Here is a 17,009-nt window from a genome sequence, read left to right on the forward strand (position 1 = left end):
ATAGATGTTCAATAAATATTGCAGCTAATATAAGTGCTACTCACGTCACTCTGAAGCTCATAAGACTTCTTGGCACGCACAATTTCTGGTGTGTCCCAGACATAGCAGCCAACACCCTTTATCCAGTTCAAGTCATCTTTATAGAACACCTGCAGCAAAAATAAAATACAAATTATCCCATTTTACTGCTGAAACTGAAACAGTGTAATCCATATCTGATTTAGTTCTGAGATTCATAGATAACACACATCACTCAGGATCTCATTGGCCTTGCGGGCACGGATAGCATCATTCTGTTCTGGATGGCACGTCCACTGGTGCAAGTAGGTGCGGTACTGCACATCGCTTAGGATGTCTTGGCATTTCTTGGCTACCACATGGCTGATCATGTCATGTGGAATGTGGAGCTTAGTCTTGGTAGTATGATAATCCTTATGATAGGTTCTCTGTAAAAATCAAAGAAATATTATGTTATAATACACAGCATAAAAAGCATGATATCTTTAACATTATCAAGCATTAAAAGATTACACTTGATCTAAAATCCTGTGTGATGTAAAAACATGCACTATTGATGTTAGGCAAACTTACCATATTCTTCATCTTTTCCATTTGCCCAGAGTGGACCACCTCAGGGAAGTCAACCAGAGTGTTGGCCATGTAATGGCCCTTGGCTTTCTCATGGGCATCATGGTACTTAACCTGCAAAGTTCAAATGCACAACTAGTTAATTAACTAATGCATACACATGACTTTTATTATTGCTACATTAAACTTAATTATGCATAAACCACACAAACTTAACAAACTGAAGGGACACTCACATCACTGACAATGCTTCTGTTTTTCTTAGCTGATACAAGAGGCAGGTACTCGTGGTTCAGCTGATATCCAGTGGCTTTAGCTTCATCCCAGCCAAGTTTGTACAGTTTCTGTATTAAACAAGAACAATCATGGGTAGGTTATCACAACATGAGCTTTCAAGCACATACCAATCTTTAGTTATGAGCATGAGCCCAAATGAGTTAATTACCTCACTGATGATCTTCGCAACCTCCCTGGAGTGTGCCAGTTGTGGTGTATCTTCAGCTCCAATGTAGTGGCCCTTCTCCAGGTTGAAGGATTCTTTGTATTTCAGCTACATAAGAATGGCACATAGATTTAAAAATCGATTGCAATTTCATTGTAAATTACATTGTAATTTATCTACATGGAAAGTATACACTGATCTCAAACTTTGACTGCTTAATCTGTCTGAGAAATGACACATCAGTCTAGAAAATAAACATAAACAATACCACTTAGAGTAGCTGTAAAATATTATTGAATTAAGTTATATAGACAACAGTTCAGTTTAAGTGACAATGAAAAACAAAAAGCAATTCTTAATAATAAAATTAAACAATTAATTTACTGGTTCACTCAATCCAGTAAATCTTCGAATCTACATTCATTTTCAATTAATCCAAGAATGGACCTTTATTTCACAAAGCACTATGATAATTTAACCAAAACTTTATATATAATGGTAGATTATCTCTAATTAAAGGAAACACTTACATCACTGAGATTGAAGGCATTAACCTTGGCCAAGACAACTTCAGGTCGATCCACAATATTTGTGAACCTGGCAAAGTTATCCTTGGCGTCTTTCTTGTAAATTCTCTGTTTGGAGAGAACAGATGCAGGCATTGCTTTATAAGTATATCTTACTATATACATGACTTCTACCAATTTCAAAAACACAACTTACATCATTAAGAATCTCCTGGGCTTTTCTGACTTTGACATGATCAACTGAGTCAGCTGCTATCCATCCACAGCCACGGATCCATTCCAGATCTGTCTTGTAGATATTCTGAAAAGAGAATAGTCATATATATAAAAGTATTTTTAATGTTCACCAAATTATTCCCAGTAGTCAAAACTACATGTTTACAGAAAAATCGTTTTTACTAGAATGTAACACTTACATCACTGGCAAGATCATATGCTTTGCGGGCCTGAATGACATCGTTCTGATCAGGCAGGCAGGTCCAGTTATGCAGGTAAGTTCTGTAGTTAAAGTCATTGACCTGGATCTGGCATTTCTTGGCAAGCTCAAGAGACAACATGTCCACTGGGAGGTGGAACTTGGTCTTGGATTTGTTAAAGTCTTTCTTGTACAGGGCATCACTAGCAATCTTAGCAGAGTTTATTGCCAGCATGATCAGTGGGTCATCCTCGACACAGCGAGCACCGATATGGTGGCCAAGTTCCTTACGATATATCGTCTTGTATTTGTACTGCAGAAAAAGAAGGTAGAAGGTTTTGCGGAAATTAAAATAAACAATGTCTAACATAAAATTTATTGAGATATAAAGAGAAAAAAAGCTTTTTGCTTTTAAATGCTGCAGGTCTTCTTTACTTACGTTGCTCTGTACATTGGTGGTGGCCATGCACTGCTTAATGGGAACAGCGTCTCCTGGCATAAAATATGATTGAGCTTTTGTCTTCTCCCAGTCCTTTGTGTAGAGTTGCTGTAAGTGATATGTGAAATAAAGTGTTTGTCTTAGCTCAAATAGATATGGTAAAGTATTCCATTTGCACTTGAAAGAGCTAAAAAGGAATTTCTCTTACTGGATGTATAATCTTGGCCACCTCCCTGGCTGTGGCCAGTAGTGGGGTGTCCAACATTGTGTATTTGATCTTATCGTTGTGCCAGGCCTCACGATAGCTTGCCTGAAAGATGAATACGCAGATAAAGTCAATTCTTATACAGGAATGTACAATACCAAATGTCACAAAAGACATACAACTATATAATTCTTATAGTAATATGTCTGCATTAAACAAATATTCTTCAAATCCAAACTACACTATTTGTTTTTTATCATTAAAATTTGAACCAGACTAGTATCTTGGAATTTAAAAAATGGCATTCTCACCTCATTTAGCACGTTTGCCGCATTCTTGGCACAAACAAAGTCAACTCTGTCAATGGGAATAGTGTACTCCTGCTGATCCAGCTTCAGACGGTAACCTCTCTAAAAATACGAATAAAAAAAATCTCTGTTATTTTCTTGTTAATAACAAATATTATGCTCAATATAAAATTACATTAAAGCACATTTACTATTTTTAAATATTAAACTTTAGTTAAATGTCAGCTTCCAAAGTAAAAGAATAGTTTTTAGGGACTTACCTCAGCCAGGATTTTTTGGGCATTCTTCACTTTGACAACTTCCACAGATTCATGGGGGCTCCAGCCACATCCTTTCAACCACTCTAGGTCAGCCTTATATACCGCCTAGGAAGAAGTTTCAAACCAGGTAAGTTGTGCAATAACAACCTGCCACTAACTACATATTCAAGTACTAGTGGCCTTTAAATAACATTTTGAGCCCTTCAGAAGGTATTTACTCACATCACTGCGCAGATCATAGACCTTCCTGGCCTGAACAACGTCATTGGAGTCTGGCAGGCAGGTCCAGTTATGTAGGTAAGTTCTGTAGTTAAAATCATTGACCTGGATCTGGCATTTCTTGGCAAGCTCAAGAGACAACATGTCTGCAGGAAGGTGGAATTTGGTCTTGGACTTGTTGAAGTCCTTCTTGTACAGTGCATCACTAGCAATCTTAGCAGAGTTTATGGCCAGTATAATCAGTGGGTCATCCTCGACACAGCGAGCTCCGATATGGTGGCCAACTTGCTTACGATAATCAGCCTTGTACTTGTACTGTCCAAGATTTAAAAAAAAAAAAAGTTAGTTTGCTATACATTTGAGCAATACTAAATGCAATTGCACGTTTCTATTTGACTTACATCACTAGCAATGTCTCTAGAAGCTTTGGCCTTCAATACAGCAACAGCATCCTCTTTGATCTGGTATGCTTTTGCCTTCTGTGACTCCCAGTCCTTGATGTACAATCTCTGTTAACAGGATAAGGAGTCAGTGATGGTCAAACATTCAATGAAATCCATATAACAAGACAGAATTTATGGGAAGAAAAAAAGAATGTTGAAATTGTATGGTTCACTTACATTGCTAACCGCAATGGCATTGGCCTTCGATAGAATAATTGCTGGTGTGTCTGGCTGGATGTGGATTGTGGTTTTGTCTTTGTCCCATGCCTCTCTATATTTTCTCTGTGATTGGAGAGAATAAATATTTCACCAAAATTAGGCACTGGTTTGAGCAACAGTTATTCCAAGCATACATTTTTATGTAGTGGAACTTGTTGACATGGTACAGTGGGATATTACTGTAATATATGTGATGTATATAAATATATATTATATACAAATAAGACCAGCTTACATCACTGAGGATATCAGCATTTTGTTTGGCCAGGACAATGGAAGGCAAGTCCACTGGGCTGGTGAATGGAAATGTGCTTGGATGCTGCTTGTATAGTTTATCGTTGAGGATCTTCTGGGCATTCTGTACTTTAATAACTTCAAGAGAACCATGTGGCATCCATCCACATCCACGGAGCCACTCTAGGTCAGCCTTATATACAGCCTGGGAAGAGATTTAAAACTGGGTCAGCTGTGACCTTATATAGTGGCAGAGGTCTAACAAATAACTATAGAAAACAGTTAGGAATTCCTCATACACACATACTCACATCACTGCGCAGATCATAGACCTTCCTGGCCTGTACAACGTCATTGGAGTCTGGCAGGCAGGTCCAGTTATGCAGGTAATTTCTGTAGTTAAAGTCATTGACCTGGATCTGGCATTTCTTGGCAAGCTCAAGAGACAACATGTCCACTGGGAGGTTAAACTTGGTCTTGGATTTGTTAAAGTCTTTCTTGTACAGGGCATCACTAGCAATCTTAGCAGAGTTTATGGCCAGCATGATCAGTGGGTCATCCTCGACACAGCGAGCTCCGATGTGATGTCCTTGCTGCTGTCTGTAGCCAGCTTTGTACTTGTACTGTATATGGAATATTGCAATAGTGATGAACATCCATTCTTTTGTATGTAAATTATGTGTGTCTGCTTAACTATGGTCACTTACATCACTAATGATGTTCCTGGAGGCTTTTGCAGATTTGACTGCAATAGCATCTTTTGGCAGTACATAGCCTTTCTGTAGACTGTCAACATAAGCTTGACGATAGTATTTCTGGAAAAAGATAAAATGCATTACTGCTAAGCTAACATTAGTCAATCAAAAGATGTATAACAAATTATACTGATATTTCCATAAAAGTCATATACACTTCAAAGAAACTGCACTTACGGTGCTGTTGTTGAGTTTGTTCTGTTTGCTAAGAATGATCTCTGGAGTGTCTGGCATGACGTGTATGTTGAGCTTTTCTTTATTCCAGGCTTCAACATAAGCTCTCTGCAAAGACAAAAAGTTAATAAAGAGATATGATTTATGATATATTTATACGTTAGTAAGTAATTATACATGAATTTGGATGTAAAAAAAAAAAAAAGATCATATTTCTTGCATTTTTTCCCACAAACAAAATTAGGGTGAAAACCCATACCTGATCCATGACCTTAGCATTGGCTTGGGCAAGAGCAATTGGTATAGAGTCTGTTGTGCTAGTAAACTTGAAGTTGCTTGGATGTTGACGGTATTTCCTCTCACTCAGAATATCACCAGCTTTTTTGACCTTTTCTACGTCAAGAGATCCTATAGGAATCCATCCTGTTCCTTTAATCCATTCCATATCAGCTTTGTATACAGCCTGGTTTTCCAGGCAAGAAAACATGAAAGACATGGAAAAATATTGACAATATTGATTTGACTTCAAGAACGAACAGACCTATGCACAAAGAGGTCTTGAGTCATTACAAAAAAAAAAAACTCACATCACTGCGCAGATCATAGACCTTCCTGGCCTGTACAACGTCATTGGAGTCTGGCAGGCAGGTCCAGTTGTGCAGGTAATTTCTGTAGTTAAAGTCATTGACCTGGATCTGGCATTTCTTGGCAAGCTCAAGAGACAACATGTCCACTGGGAGGTGAAACTTGGTCTTGGATTTGTTAAAGTCTTTCTTGTACAGGGCATCACTAGCAATCTTAGCAGAGTTTATGGCCAGCATGATCAGTGGGTCATCCTCGACACAGCGAGCTCCGATATGGTGGCCAACTTGCTTACGATACCCAGTTTTGTATTTGTACTAAACAAAAATGGAAGAATTAAGATACACATTTACCTTTTTATGTGTGCATATCTATCACTTTGAAATGTACCTTTAATAGAAATAGCATAAATGGCAGCATAAATAGAACTGGTAAACTCACATCACTAATGATGTCTCTGGATGCTTTGGCAGCTTTGATGGCAACTGCATCAGATTTAAGGTCATAGCCTTTTCTGAAGCTGTCCTCAACTCCTTGCCTGTAAAGTTTCTATAATTTTTTTCACAAAAAATAAACTGGTGAATATTATTCAAATTGAACACATTGCAATGTATGAACTATAAACAGCTATACAGAGTAAGCAAATATACTACATTATAATTCTGAAAAATGATTAACAACTGATACCTACCTTGCTGTTGATAATAGCATTGGCCTTTGAGAGCAGGATTTCTGGGGTATCTGGGGTAATATGGATCTTGACTTTATCAGACTCCCAGGCTGCAATGTATTGACGCTGAAATAAAACAAGTGGAAATATACTTCATTACTATTTTAGTGGTAGTAACCTTATGAGGACTAATTTTTTAAAAATAATAAAAATTGAAAATGAAACATACTAAAGAAAAATGTCATTCACTCATTAAATGCTTTTAGTCATTCCACCCTCTATTCTAAATTTAAATAAACCTCAAAGTAATTTCTCTTCTAGCAAGTTGTATCAGATTACTACCTTGAAGTTTAACCTGATGCTAATGTTACCATATTTTTTATATGTTTTGAATTCAATCGGTATAAAATCAAGCCATTTTATTCACCTGGTTCATAATGTCAGCATTTGTCTTTGCCAAAACCATGGGCATGGATTGCATGTCTTGTGTATATTTTAGTGCATCTGGTTTCTGCCTGTAGAGGCGATCATTGAGAATCTCTCCTGCTTTCTTTGCTTTCACAACATCCAATGAACCAATAGGGATCCATCCAATACCCTTCAGGTCTTCAAGGTCTGCTTTGTACACAGCCTGAAGAAAAAGAAGGTCAGCTGTAATGCTACAATCAACTTAATGAGAAAAAAAGCTTTGAAACCTCCAGACTTATATGAGGGTAACGCTTTTCATAACATTCTTACATCACTGCGCAGATCATAGACCTTCCTGGCCTGAACAACGTCATTGGAGTCTGGCAGGCAAGTCCAGTTATGTAGGTAAGTTCTGTAGTTAAAATCATTGACCTGGATCTGGCATTTCTTGGCAAGCTCAAGAGACAACATGTCTGCAGGAAGGTGAAATTTGGTCTTGGACTTGTTGAAGTCCTTCTTGTACAGGGCATCACTAGCAATCCTAGCAGAGTTTATGGCCAGTATAATCAGTGGGTCATCCTCGACACAGCGAGCTCCAATATGGTGGCCAACTTGTTTGCGGTATCCAGTTTTGTACTTGTACTGCCATAAACAAAGTCGGGAATAGAAAGAGAATTTCCATTTTGAAAGTGTAATTTTACACAATATCAAACATGTACACTTACAGTTTATATTATATAAAAACACTGTAAGCAAAATGTGCATACATCACTGATTATGTCTCTTGATGCTTTGGCAGCTTTGATAGCAACAGCATCACTACGTAGGTCATACCCCTCTTTCTTGGATTCTTCATTGGCAAGTTTGTACCTTTTCTGTTAGTGGGAAAACTGAAATTATTATTGCAATATTAACTGTATTTGAGCTTCAAATAACGCAAGTAAACAGCGAATGGTAAGTACAGGATAATTGCCTTCAATATCAAGGATACTACACGAGAAATAGTCTTACCTCGCTGTAATTGATGTTGTTTTGTTTTGCCAGCAAAACATCCATGGCATCAGGCATAATATGAATGTTGCTCTTTTCCTTTTCCCAGGCCTCAGTGTAAAGCTTCTAATGTAGACAATTAAAATAACAATGTTAAGACTTGTCAAGGTCTAGAAAGATTTAGCTGTATGATTTGAGGAAAAATATCTAAAATATCTTTAGTTTAAATTATAACTGCACCTTATTGCCAATAGTAGCATTGGCTTTGGCCAAGACCATTGGCATGTCTTCAGTTGTGCTTGTGAACTTGAAGTTGCTTGGGTGCTGACGATACTTTCTTTCACTTAAAGCCTCTCCAGCTTTCTTCACTTTCTCAACATCAAGTGAACCAATAGGGATCCATCCAAGCCCTTGTAGCCATTTTAGGTCTGCCTTATACACAATCTAAGCATCAGGGATAAAAAAAAAAAAAAAAAGTCATATTAATTAGTGAAATTATACAACACCAAATGGGTCTATAATTCTACATGATGGTGTTGCTCAAAGTTTAAATTGACACAAAGCCTATTTGAAAAATGACACCCAAAACAATACACTTACATCACTCTGGAGGTCATAGACGTGTCTGGCCTGTACAACATCACTGGAGTCTGGCAGGCAGGTCCAGTTGTGTAGGTAAGTTCTGTAGTTGGCATCATTGACCTGGATCTGGTTTTTCTTGGCCAGTTCAAATGCCAGCATGTCCACTGGAAGGTTGAATTTGGTCTTAGACTTGTTGAAGTCCTTCTTGTACAGGGCATCACTAGCAATCCTAGCTGAGTTCAAAGCCAACATGAGCAGTGGGTCATCCTGGACGCTCAGGGCTCCAATATGATGGCCAACTTGCTTACGATATCCAGCTTTGTACTTGTACTACAGAGAAAAATAATCGGGACATTACTTTTTACATCAATTACAGCGTTTACAAATGTATAATGTGCAATTAAGTGTTTATTATAACAGACAACTCACATCACTGATGATATCTCTGGATGCCTTAGCAGCTTTGATTGAAATAGCATCATTGCGCATGTCATAGCCCTTCTTCTTAGCCTCTTCATTGGCATGTTTGTATTGTTTCTAGATAAGAATGTAGAAAATTAGAAGGTAGCAGGGGAAACTATAGGAGTAGTAACCCTTTTCAAGTGTTTCTCTCTGAATCTTACCAGGCTGTAGTTATATTTATTCTGTTTTGCAAGGAGCACCTCCATTGTATCTGGCATGATGTGAACTTTGGTCTTATCACTCTCCCAAGCAGCAATGTAATTTCTCTATTGTGTGAAAATACAGATATTTATATACATCAGAATCTAAATTAAAACAAAGGGTATGTAATTAAATGATAAACAAGGTCCACAGGACTGCTTCTTGAAACACCACCTTGTTCATGATATCATTATTGGCTTTGGCCAAGATCATTGGCATGTCTTCAGTTGTGCTTGTGTGCTTGAAATTGCTTGGGTGCTGACGATACAGTCGTTCACACAAAACCTCACCAGCTTTCTTGGCTTTCTCAACATCAAGTGAACCAATTGGGATCCATCCCAAGCCTTTCAGCCATTTCAGATCAGCCTTATACACAGCCTGTAAAGTGAAAGTAAGAAAAAAAATCCATTAAGTGAAGTTCAAGCATAGATGAAACAAATGAACAAATTAATTCAGATGAAAAACTTACATCACTCTGGAGGTCATAGACGTGTCTGGCCTGTACAACATCACTGGAATCTGGCAGGCAGGTCCAGTTGTGCAGGTAAGTTCTGTAGTTGGCATCATTGACCTGGATCTGATTCTTCTTGGCAAGTTCAAATGCCAGCATGTCCACTGGAAGGTGGAATTTGGTCTTGATCATGTTGAAGTCTTTCTTGTACAGGGCATCACTGGCAATCTTAGCTGAGTTCAAAGCCAACATGAGCAGTGGGTCATCCTGGATACTCAGGGCTCCAATGTGGTGGCCAACTTGCTTACGATATCCAGCTTTGTACTTGTACTGCCATACAAAAGGTTGAATAATAGCAGAATGAAATAGAACACTCAAATTGTGATTTTACAAGATCGTTCTTTTTCACAAAAAGAATACCTTATTGAGGAATACAAATGCACACATGTTCATGCCTTTCAATTACTTGTGATAAAGAAACACTTACATCACTGATGATATCTCTAGAGGCCTTTGCTGCTTTGATAGAAATGGCATCATTTCGCATGTCATAGCCCTTCTTTTTAGCCTCCTCATTGGCAAGTTTGTACAGTTTCTGAGGGGTAGGTTGTGAGAAACATTATTATTTACATTAAATAATTTAGGAATCACAAAAACGTATCAAATCAAATATTCATGATGGACAGCGTGTTGTATAATCCTTACACTACTAACCTCACTATAGTTGATCTTGTTCTGTTTTGCATGGAGCACCTCTATGGAATCTGGCATGACATGGATCTTGGTCTTATCGTTCTCCCAGGCTTGGATATAGGACCTCTAGCAGAATCCATTGAATGGAAAACAATTAAACACAAATTATTTTATTTACAAAATAACTTAACTTGCATGCTGTATGTCAGTGTACCCTCTACCTTGTTCATGATATCATTATTGGCTTTGGCCAAGATCATTGGCATGTCTTCAGTGGTGCTTGTGAATTTAAAATTGCTTGGGTGTTGGCGATATTTTCTTTCACTCAAAGCCTCTCCAGCTTTTTTCACTTTCTCAACATCAAGCGAACCAATGGGGATCCATCCCAGGCCTTTTAGCCATTTCAGATCAGCCTTATACACAGCCTGTAGATTGAAGTTAATAGAAAATGAACTGGTTTAAAATCAGATGAGTAAAGAAATCATTAAAGCTACTTTACCAAATGAAATCACTTACATCACTCTGGAGGTCATAGACGTGTCTGGCCTGTACAACATCACTGGAGTCTGGCAGGCAGGTCCAGTTGTGCAGGTAAGTTCTGTAATTGGCATCATTGACCTGGATCTGGTTCTTCTTGGCCAGTTCAAATGCCAGCATGTCCACTGGAAGGTGGAACTTGGTCTTGAACTTGTTGAAGTCTTTCTTGTACAGGGCATCACTAGCAATCTTAGCTGAGTTCAAAGCCAACATGAGCAGTGGGTCATCCTGGATGCTCCGGGCTCCAATGTGGTGGCCAACTTGCTTACGATACCCAGTTTTGTATTTGTACTATAAACAATAAAAACTAGTTCAGTATAATGAAAAACATCTTCAAAATGATAAGCAATGATTTTTGTAGCTCATAAAACTTACATCACTAGCAATATCCCGGGAGGCTCTAGCAGCAATAATAGAAATAGCATCGTTGCGCATATCGTAGCCTTTTTTCTTGGCCAGTTCATTGGCAAGTTTGTATTGTTTCTGGGGAAAAAATACAATCAAATTACTGCATTTATTTACACACAGAAAAATTAATTTTGAAAGCATTTGCTATAATTTCTATTTGTAAACAACCCATAGTCTTGCATTCTGTGTAATCAATCAATAAAAAATAGAAACTTCAAATTTTATTTAATTTTGATGAAGATTATGTTAATAACAACAGCTTCAAGTATACAATAAAGATACTGACCTCACTGTAATTTAGTTTATTCTGTTTTGCGAGGACCACATCCATTGCATCTGGCATGATGTGGATCTTGGTCTTATCATTCTCCCAGGCTTGGACATAAGTTTGCTTTCAGAAAAGAATATACGTTATAACACTTACATTAATCTGCACAATAAGTAATTAAATAAGCAATTAAAACAAATGTTACCTTGTTCATGATATCATTATTGGCTTTGGCCAAGACCATTGGCATGTCTTCAGTTGTGCTCGTGAACCTGAAGTTGCTTGGGGGCTGGCGATATTTTCTTTCACTCAAAGCTTCTCCAGCTTTCTTCACTTTCTCAACATCAAGTGAACCAATAGGGATCCATCCCAGGCCTTTTAGCCATTTCAGGTCTGCCTTATACACAGCCTGTGAAATTAAAGCAATGAAAGCAATTGAAAATCTATTTAGCAACGTTCCATAGAATAAACACATTAACAAATTCAGATGAAAAACTTACATCACTCTGGAGGTCATAGACGTGTCTGGCCTGTACAACGTCACTGGAGTCTGGCAGACAGGTCCAGTTGTGCAGGTAAGTTCTGTAGTTGGCATCATTGACCTGGATCTGGTTCTTCTTGGCCAGTTCAAATGCCAGCATGTCCACTGGAAGGTGGAACTTGGTCTTGAACTTGTTGAAGTCTTTCTTGTACAGGGCATCACTAGCAATCTTAGCTGAGTTCAAAGCCAACATGAGCAGTGGGTCATCCTGGATGCTCCGGGCTCCAATGTGGTGGCCAACTTGCTTACGATACCCAGTTTTGTATTTGTACTGTTCAAAATTAAAAGGTGTTAATTTTTTGCACACACTGTAATCAATCCAGTCACACATGGATAGCATTTATTTTGTCCTAATTAAAGAAAAACATACATCACTAGAGATAGCTGTGGATGCCTTGGCTGCTTGAATTGAAATAGCATCATTGCGCATGTCATAGCCCTTCTTCTTTGCCAGTTCATTGGCAAGTTTGTACAGTTTCTAAAAAATGGAAGATAAGAAGTTAGTAATATATTATATTACTATATACTATACTATACTATATTAATATAGTAATATTTGTATCATAAATACTTTATGTGAAGGTTATGCGTTAGGGATTACTAACTTCACTGTAGTTGGCTTTATTCTGACGTGCAAGAGTGACATTCATTGCATCTGGCATAATATGGATTGATGTTTTGTCCTTTTCCCAGGCCTCAATATAGCTTTTCTGTGAAAAAGATGTTTGTAAGTATTCAGTACAGTGAACATATCAGTTTTGCATTATATTTACATTATTAGTTATTAAGTTATTTATCAAGCCCATTTATCTGATTAAGTCACGACCTAATAATAACGTAATTCATGAAATAATAAAAACAATAACATAGAAAGTGACCTAAATCACCTTGTTCATGATCTGATTGTTGGTTGCAGCTAGAGTCAGGTCCATGGAGGACATATCTTTGGTGAACTTGTTTTTGCTGGGGTGTGTACGATAGAGTTTTTCACTACCTATCCGACTAGCAGTTTTGGCTTTCTCCACGTCCAATGAGCCAATGGGAACCCATCCCACTCCTTTCATGTAGTTGTTGTATTCACTCTTATACACATTCTGTGAAAAGACCAAAGAATTGAAAATATTTGATGATTTTATAAACAATTTGTTTAAAATAAAGGTTAATGTGAACTTATTAACCACCTTTTAGATTTTAAAATATGTAATATAATACTAATGGGGACTTTGTATTATTAGCAAAGTTATTGTGTAAATTATGCATTTAAATATTTAATAGATTTAAGCTATTAAAGATTTAGAGCTAGACTAACAATCTACACTCACGTCACTAGCAATCGTCTGCATATTGCGAGCCAATTCCAGGTTCATGGCATCAGGCAGGACTGTGTGGCGAGCAAACTGCTGTTTGTATCCAGCGTTGGTTTGCACAGCAGATGCCTGCTTAGCCTGTACAACACTCCACATGTCCACCGGGGTATGGTACTTCAGCTTAGACTTGTGATAGTCTGCCTTGTAGTTCCTCTCACTTTGCATTTTAGCCACGTGCATGTAGTGCACCAACAGGGGGTCATCCTGAAGACTACGGAAGCCGACATGGTGGCCTCTGGCCTTCTGATAGTCCAGTTTATACTTGTACTGTTAAAAGTAAAATATCGAATCAGATCAGGCAAAGAGAGACACTGGCTGTGAAAAGGTAATCAGCTAATGATTCAGTCTTTTAAGTAGATACTCACATCACTGGCAATACGTGTTGAAGCTTTGGCTGCGACCAAAGGTATAGCATCTGCTCTGAGGTCATAACCCTTCTTCTTTGCAGCTTCCATTCCAGCTTTGTAGGCTTTCTGAAATGATTTGTCATGGACATAAGATTAGAATGGGCAACAAATGAAGTATCTATGACTGAAATTGAGAACCATTGCTATAATATATGATTTAGATGTACCTGACTCATAGTTATTGCATTGGCCTTTGCCAGAAGAATCTCTGGGCTGTCAGGCATGATGTGGATCTTACGCTTGTCCTCATTCCAAGCAGCTGTATATGCTTGCTGCAATTAAACATGCAAAATAGTCAGTTACCAACCAGAGAAACGACTACATTAATAAAAGTATAAAAAGATATTTTGTTCAGGCGATAAGCCACCTTGTTCATGATCTGGTTGTTGGCAGCAGCTAATGCCAGGTCCATGGAATCCATGTGCTTGTGGAAGCTGTATTTAGATGGGTGAGTTCGGTACTTATTATCACTGAGTATCTGTCCTCCAACTTTTGCGGTCTCCACTCCTAATGAGCCAATAGGCACCCATCCAACACCTTTTACATATGTGTTGTAATCACTCTTGTACTCAACCTGAAAATATTAGCAGAAATATTGTTTATGACATGAACAACCATTGCTAAGCTAACACAAATTCATACTTGACAATGGAGAAAATATTTGACTTACATCACTGGAACTGGAATTCATAGAGCGAGCTAACGCCAAGTGCATGGCATCAGGAAGTAATGTGTAGTGATGGAAAAGCTGCTTGTAGCCTGTGTTTGTTTGAGCTTTAGAAGCCTGTTTGGCATGCACAACACTCAACATGTCCACAGGGGTATGGTACTTCAGCTTAGCCTTGTGATAGTCCTTCTTGTAGTTTCTTTCACTCTGTATTTTAGCCACATGCATGTAGTGCACCAGCAGTGGGTCATCTTGAAGACTACGGAAGCCGACATGGTGGCCTCTGGCCTTCTCATATGCTAGTTTGTACTTGTACTGTAATTGAATGATAGCTCTATTAATAACAAGGTCATACACACAAACAAATGTAAAGCATATTATTATATCTTGAGCCAGAAGAAGAGAAAATAAACATACATTGCTGGCGATGTCCCTGCCAGATTTGGCAGCCAAGATTGAAATAGCATCTGCTTTGAGGTCATAACCTTTCTTATACATTTCCTCAAGGCCAGCTTTGTAGAGTTTCTAAAAATGTAGAGAGAAAAGGATGAGAAAAATGCAGTTAACATAATGACCTTGCTCCACTCTAGCAAAATTATACGTAGCTAAATTTCAGGTGTTTCAAGGAAACAACTACATTTTTTTTTTTACCTTACCTGGCTCATATTGATGGCATTGGCCTTGGCAAGGACAAATTCAGGGCTGTCAGGCATTAAATGGATTTTAGTTTTATCTTTCTCCCATACAGCAGTATATGCTTGCTGTATTAAAACAGATGGAAACAAATTGGTTACTAGACATTAATAACGACTCAGATCTTACAATTAGAAGCCACAAAATGCAAACTTGCCTTGTTCATAATCTGGTTGTTGGCAGCAGCTAAAGCCAGGTCCATGGAATCCATGTGCTTTTGAAAGGTGTATTTGGAGGGATGAGTACGGTACTTCTTGTCACTCTGTATCTGTCCACCAACCTTTGCAGTCTCAACTGCTAAGGAGCCAATAGGAACCCATCCCAGACCTTTAATAGAGCTGTTGTAATCACTCTTGTACTCAACCTGTACAGGAAAGAATGATAAAAACTGAAAACTAAAAACAAGATTTATACACGATAATAAGGTAGTTGTAACAAGAGACATTGATTTGTTTATTGATAGCATGTCATGTGATCATCATCATCAACATCATAGTTGCCCTGGTTTGACTATGATAGTTAATGGGTCAGGTATACGTTTGTTTACACACATTGTTAAAATTCCATTGTTACACAGGCATTGTAAAGGAGATAAATTTGACTCACGTCACTGGAAATGGTGTTCATAGAGCGAGCCAGCTCCAGTTGCATGGCATCAGGTAGAAGTGTGTATTGATGAATAGGCTGCTTGTAGCCTGTGAATCTCTGAACTGCAGATGCATTTTTAGCCTGGACAACACTCAGCATATCCACAGGAGAGTGGTACTTCAGCTTAGCCTTGTGATAGTCCTTCTTGTAGTTCCTTTCACTCTGTATTTTAGCCACTTCCATGTAGTGCACCAACAGCAGGTCATCCTGAAGACTACGGAAGCCGACGTGGTGACCTCGTGACTTTTCATAGTCTTTCTTGTACTGGAACTGTGAACACAATTATCTCATATATTCATGAACAAGTGATGGACAAGCTCTTTAATATAATTTGGGGAAAAAAGGGCATTTGTATTTACTCACATTGCTAGCAATATGCCTTCCTTGTTTAGCAGCAACTATAGGAATAGCATCAGCCTTCATGTCATATCCTTTGGCAATGTCTACAAGCCACTGAGATTTGTAGTGTGACTGTAAAAAAGAAAAACGTTATGTTATAGTGCATTTTATTTTATTTAACATTTTTCTTTTCCACCTCTAGTCTAACTAAAAATAGATGTGGCGACCCCTAATGGGAACAGCCGAAAGAAGAAGAAGAAGAAGAAGTCTAGCTTAAAATAACTAGTTGTCTACAGCAAGTATGTTATACTTCCAAAATGCATGCAAAGTTACGTTACAATTTTTCTGGGGTAAGACCCTCTTTCAACATATGAGTTACCTCACTAATAGTCTGGGCATTAAACTTGGCCTGAAGAAACTGTGGGGAGTCTGCTGGAAGGTGGTAGGTGTGCATATACTTCTCTCCAGAAGTCTTATAAGCAAACTATAACATCAAAGAACATACATAATACAAATTATGAGAAAACTGTGTCTTTTAAGTAATCATTATATTATAGTAGAGCATAACTACTGCAATACATACAGGATGCATCTGCTTGGTGTTATTCATGGCTAAAACCATGTTCATTTGGTCTGTCAGGCTGGTGAACTTCAAACTGCTTGGGTGAACTCTGTACTTCTTTTCATCCAGAGCAGCTTTAGCTGTTTTAGCTTTCTCCACGTCAAGAGAACCGATAGGAACCCACCCTGCTCCCTTGTATATGTTGTTATACTCCGACTTGTACACATTCTGTCAAGATAAGATGAAAACTAATTAAACAAGTTCTTAGATTGATTTGTGTTAGTAAATTAGTTGAAATGATGCTG

General features: G+C 38.1%; 1 protein-coding gene across 27 annotated transcripts in view; it reads right to left on the reverse strand.

Annotated features, from left to right (window-relative positions):
• The window catches only part of neb (nebulin), a 57,986-nt gene that overhangs the window by 25,898 nt on the left and 15,079 nt on the right, over positions 1-17,009 (reverse strand). For 26 of the 27 annotated variants that reach the window (XM_047155988.1, XM_017469752.2, XM_017469750.2 and 23 more), the window contains 56 exons: positions 16,726-16,932; positions 16,522-16,626; positions 16,167-16,274; positions 15,762-16,073; positions 15,313-15,519; positions 15,119-15,223; positions 14,880-14,987; positions 14,466-14,777; positions 14,163-14,369; positions 13,963-14,067; positions 13,754-13,861; positions 13,344-13,655; positions 12,909-13,115; positions 12,627-12,731; positions 12,392-12,499; positions 11,981-12,292; positions 11,686-11,889; positions 11,499-11,603; positions 11,180-11,287; positions 10,784-11,095; positions 10,489-10,692; positions 10,289-10,393; positions 10,062-10,169; positions 9,593-9,904; positions 9,298-9,501; positions 9,084-9,188; positions 8,890-8,997; positions 8,479-8,790; positions 8,119-8,322; positions 7,900-8,004; positions 7,656-7,763; positions 7,219-7,530; positions 6,908-7,111; positions 6,502-6,606; positions 6,252-6,359; positions 5,816-6,127; positions 5,488-5,691; positions 5,232-5,336; positions 5,007-5,114; positions 4,611-4,922; positions 4,301-4,504; positions 4,024-4,128; positions 3,805-3,912; positions 3,407-3,718; positions 3,185-3,289; positions 2,928-3,026; positions 2,620-2,721; positions 2,412-2,519; positions 1,974-2,285; positions 1,754-1,858; positions 1,561-1,665; positions 1,034-1,138; positions 825-932; positions 592-702; positions 249-446; positions 45-149 (listed from right to left, as the gene is read on the reverse strand). In XM_047155988.1, the coding sequence (XP_047011944.1) occupies positions 45-149; positions 249-446; positions 592-702; positions 825-932; positions 1,034-1,138; positions 1,561-1,665; positions 1,754-1,858; positions 1,974-2,285; positions 2,412-2,519; positions 2,620-2,721; positions 2,928-3,026; positions 3,185-3,289; positions 3,407-3,718; positions 3,805-3,912; positions 4,024-4,128; positions 4,301-4,504; positions 4,611-4,922; positions 5,007-5,114; positions 5,232-5,336; positions 5,488-5,691; positions 5,816-6,127; positions 6,252-6,359; positions 6,502-6,606; positions 6,908-7,111; positions 7,219-7,530; positions 7,656-7,763; positions 7,900-8,004; positions 8,119-8,322; positions 8,479-8,790; positions 8,890-8,997; positions 9,084-9,188; positions 9,298-9,501; positions 9,593-9,904; positions 10,062-10,169; positions 10,289-10,393; positions 10,489-10,692; positions 10,784-11,095; positions 11,180-11,287; positions 11,499-11,603; positions 11,686-11,889; positions 11,981-12,292; positions 12,392-12,499; positions 12,627-12,731; positions 12,909-13,115; positions 13,344-13,655; positions 13,754-13,861; positions 13,963-14,067; positions 14,163-14,369; positions 14,466-14,777; positions 14,880-14,987; positions 15,119-15,223; positions 15,313-15,519; positions 15,762-16,073; positions 16,167-16,274; positions 16,522-16,626; positions 16,726-16,932 (9,594 nt within the window). The remainder of the gene's footprint in view (positions 1-44; positions 150-248; positions 447-591; positions 703-824; positions 933-1,033; positions 1,139-1,560; positions 1,666-1,753; positions 1,859-1,973; positions 2,286-2,411; positions 2,520-2,619; positions 2,722-2,927; positions 3,027-3,184; positions 3,290-3,406; positions 3,719-3,804; positions 3,913-4,023; positions 4,129-4,300; positions 4,505-4,610; positions 4,923-5,006; positions 5,115-5,231; positions 5,337-5,487; positions 5,692-5,815; positions 6,128-6,251; positions 6,360-6,501; positions 6,607-6,907; positions 7,112-7,218; positions 7,531-7,655; positions 7,764-7,899; positions 8,005-8,118; positions 8,323-8,478; positions 8,791-8,889; positions 8,998-9,083; positions 9,189-9,297; positions 9,502-9,592; positions 9,905-10,061; positions 10,170-10,288; positions 10,394-10,488; positions 10,693-10,783; positions 11,096-11,179; positions 11,288-11,498; positions 11,604-11,685; positions 11,890-11,980; positions 12,293-12,391; positions 12,500-12,626; positions 12,732-12,908; positions 13,116-13,343; positions 13,656-13,753; positions 13,862-13,962; positions 14,068-14,162; positions 14,370-14,465; positions 14,778-14,879; positions 14,988-15,118; positions 15,224-15,312; positions 15,520-15,761; positions 16,074-16,166; positions 16,275-16,521; positions 16,627-16,725; positions 16,933-17,009) is intronic. The other variant, XM_047156008.1, reaches the window with a different exon arrangement.

The sequence above is a fragment of the Ictalurus punctatus genome, chromosome 6, assembly GCF_001660625.3.
Source record: "Ictalurus punctatus breed USDA103 chromosome 6, Coco_2.0, whole genome shotgun sequence".
In the NCBI taxonomy this organism is placed as follows: domain Eukaryota; kingdom Metazoa; phylum Chordata; class Actinopteri; order Siluriformes; family Ictaluridae; genus Ictalurus; species Ictalurus punctatus.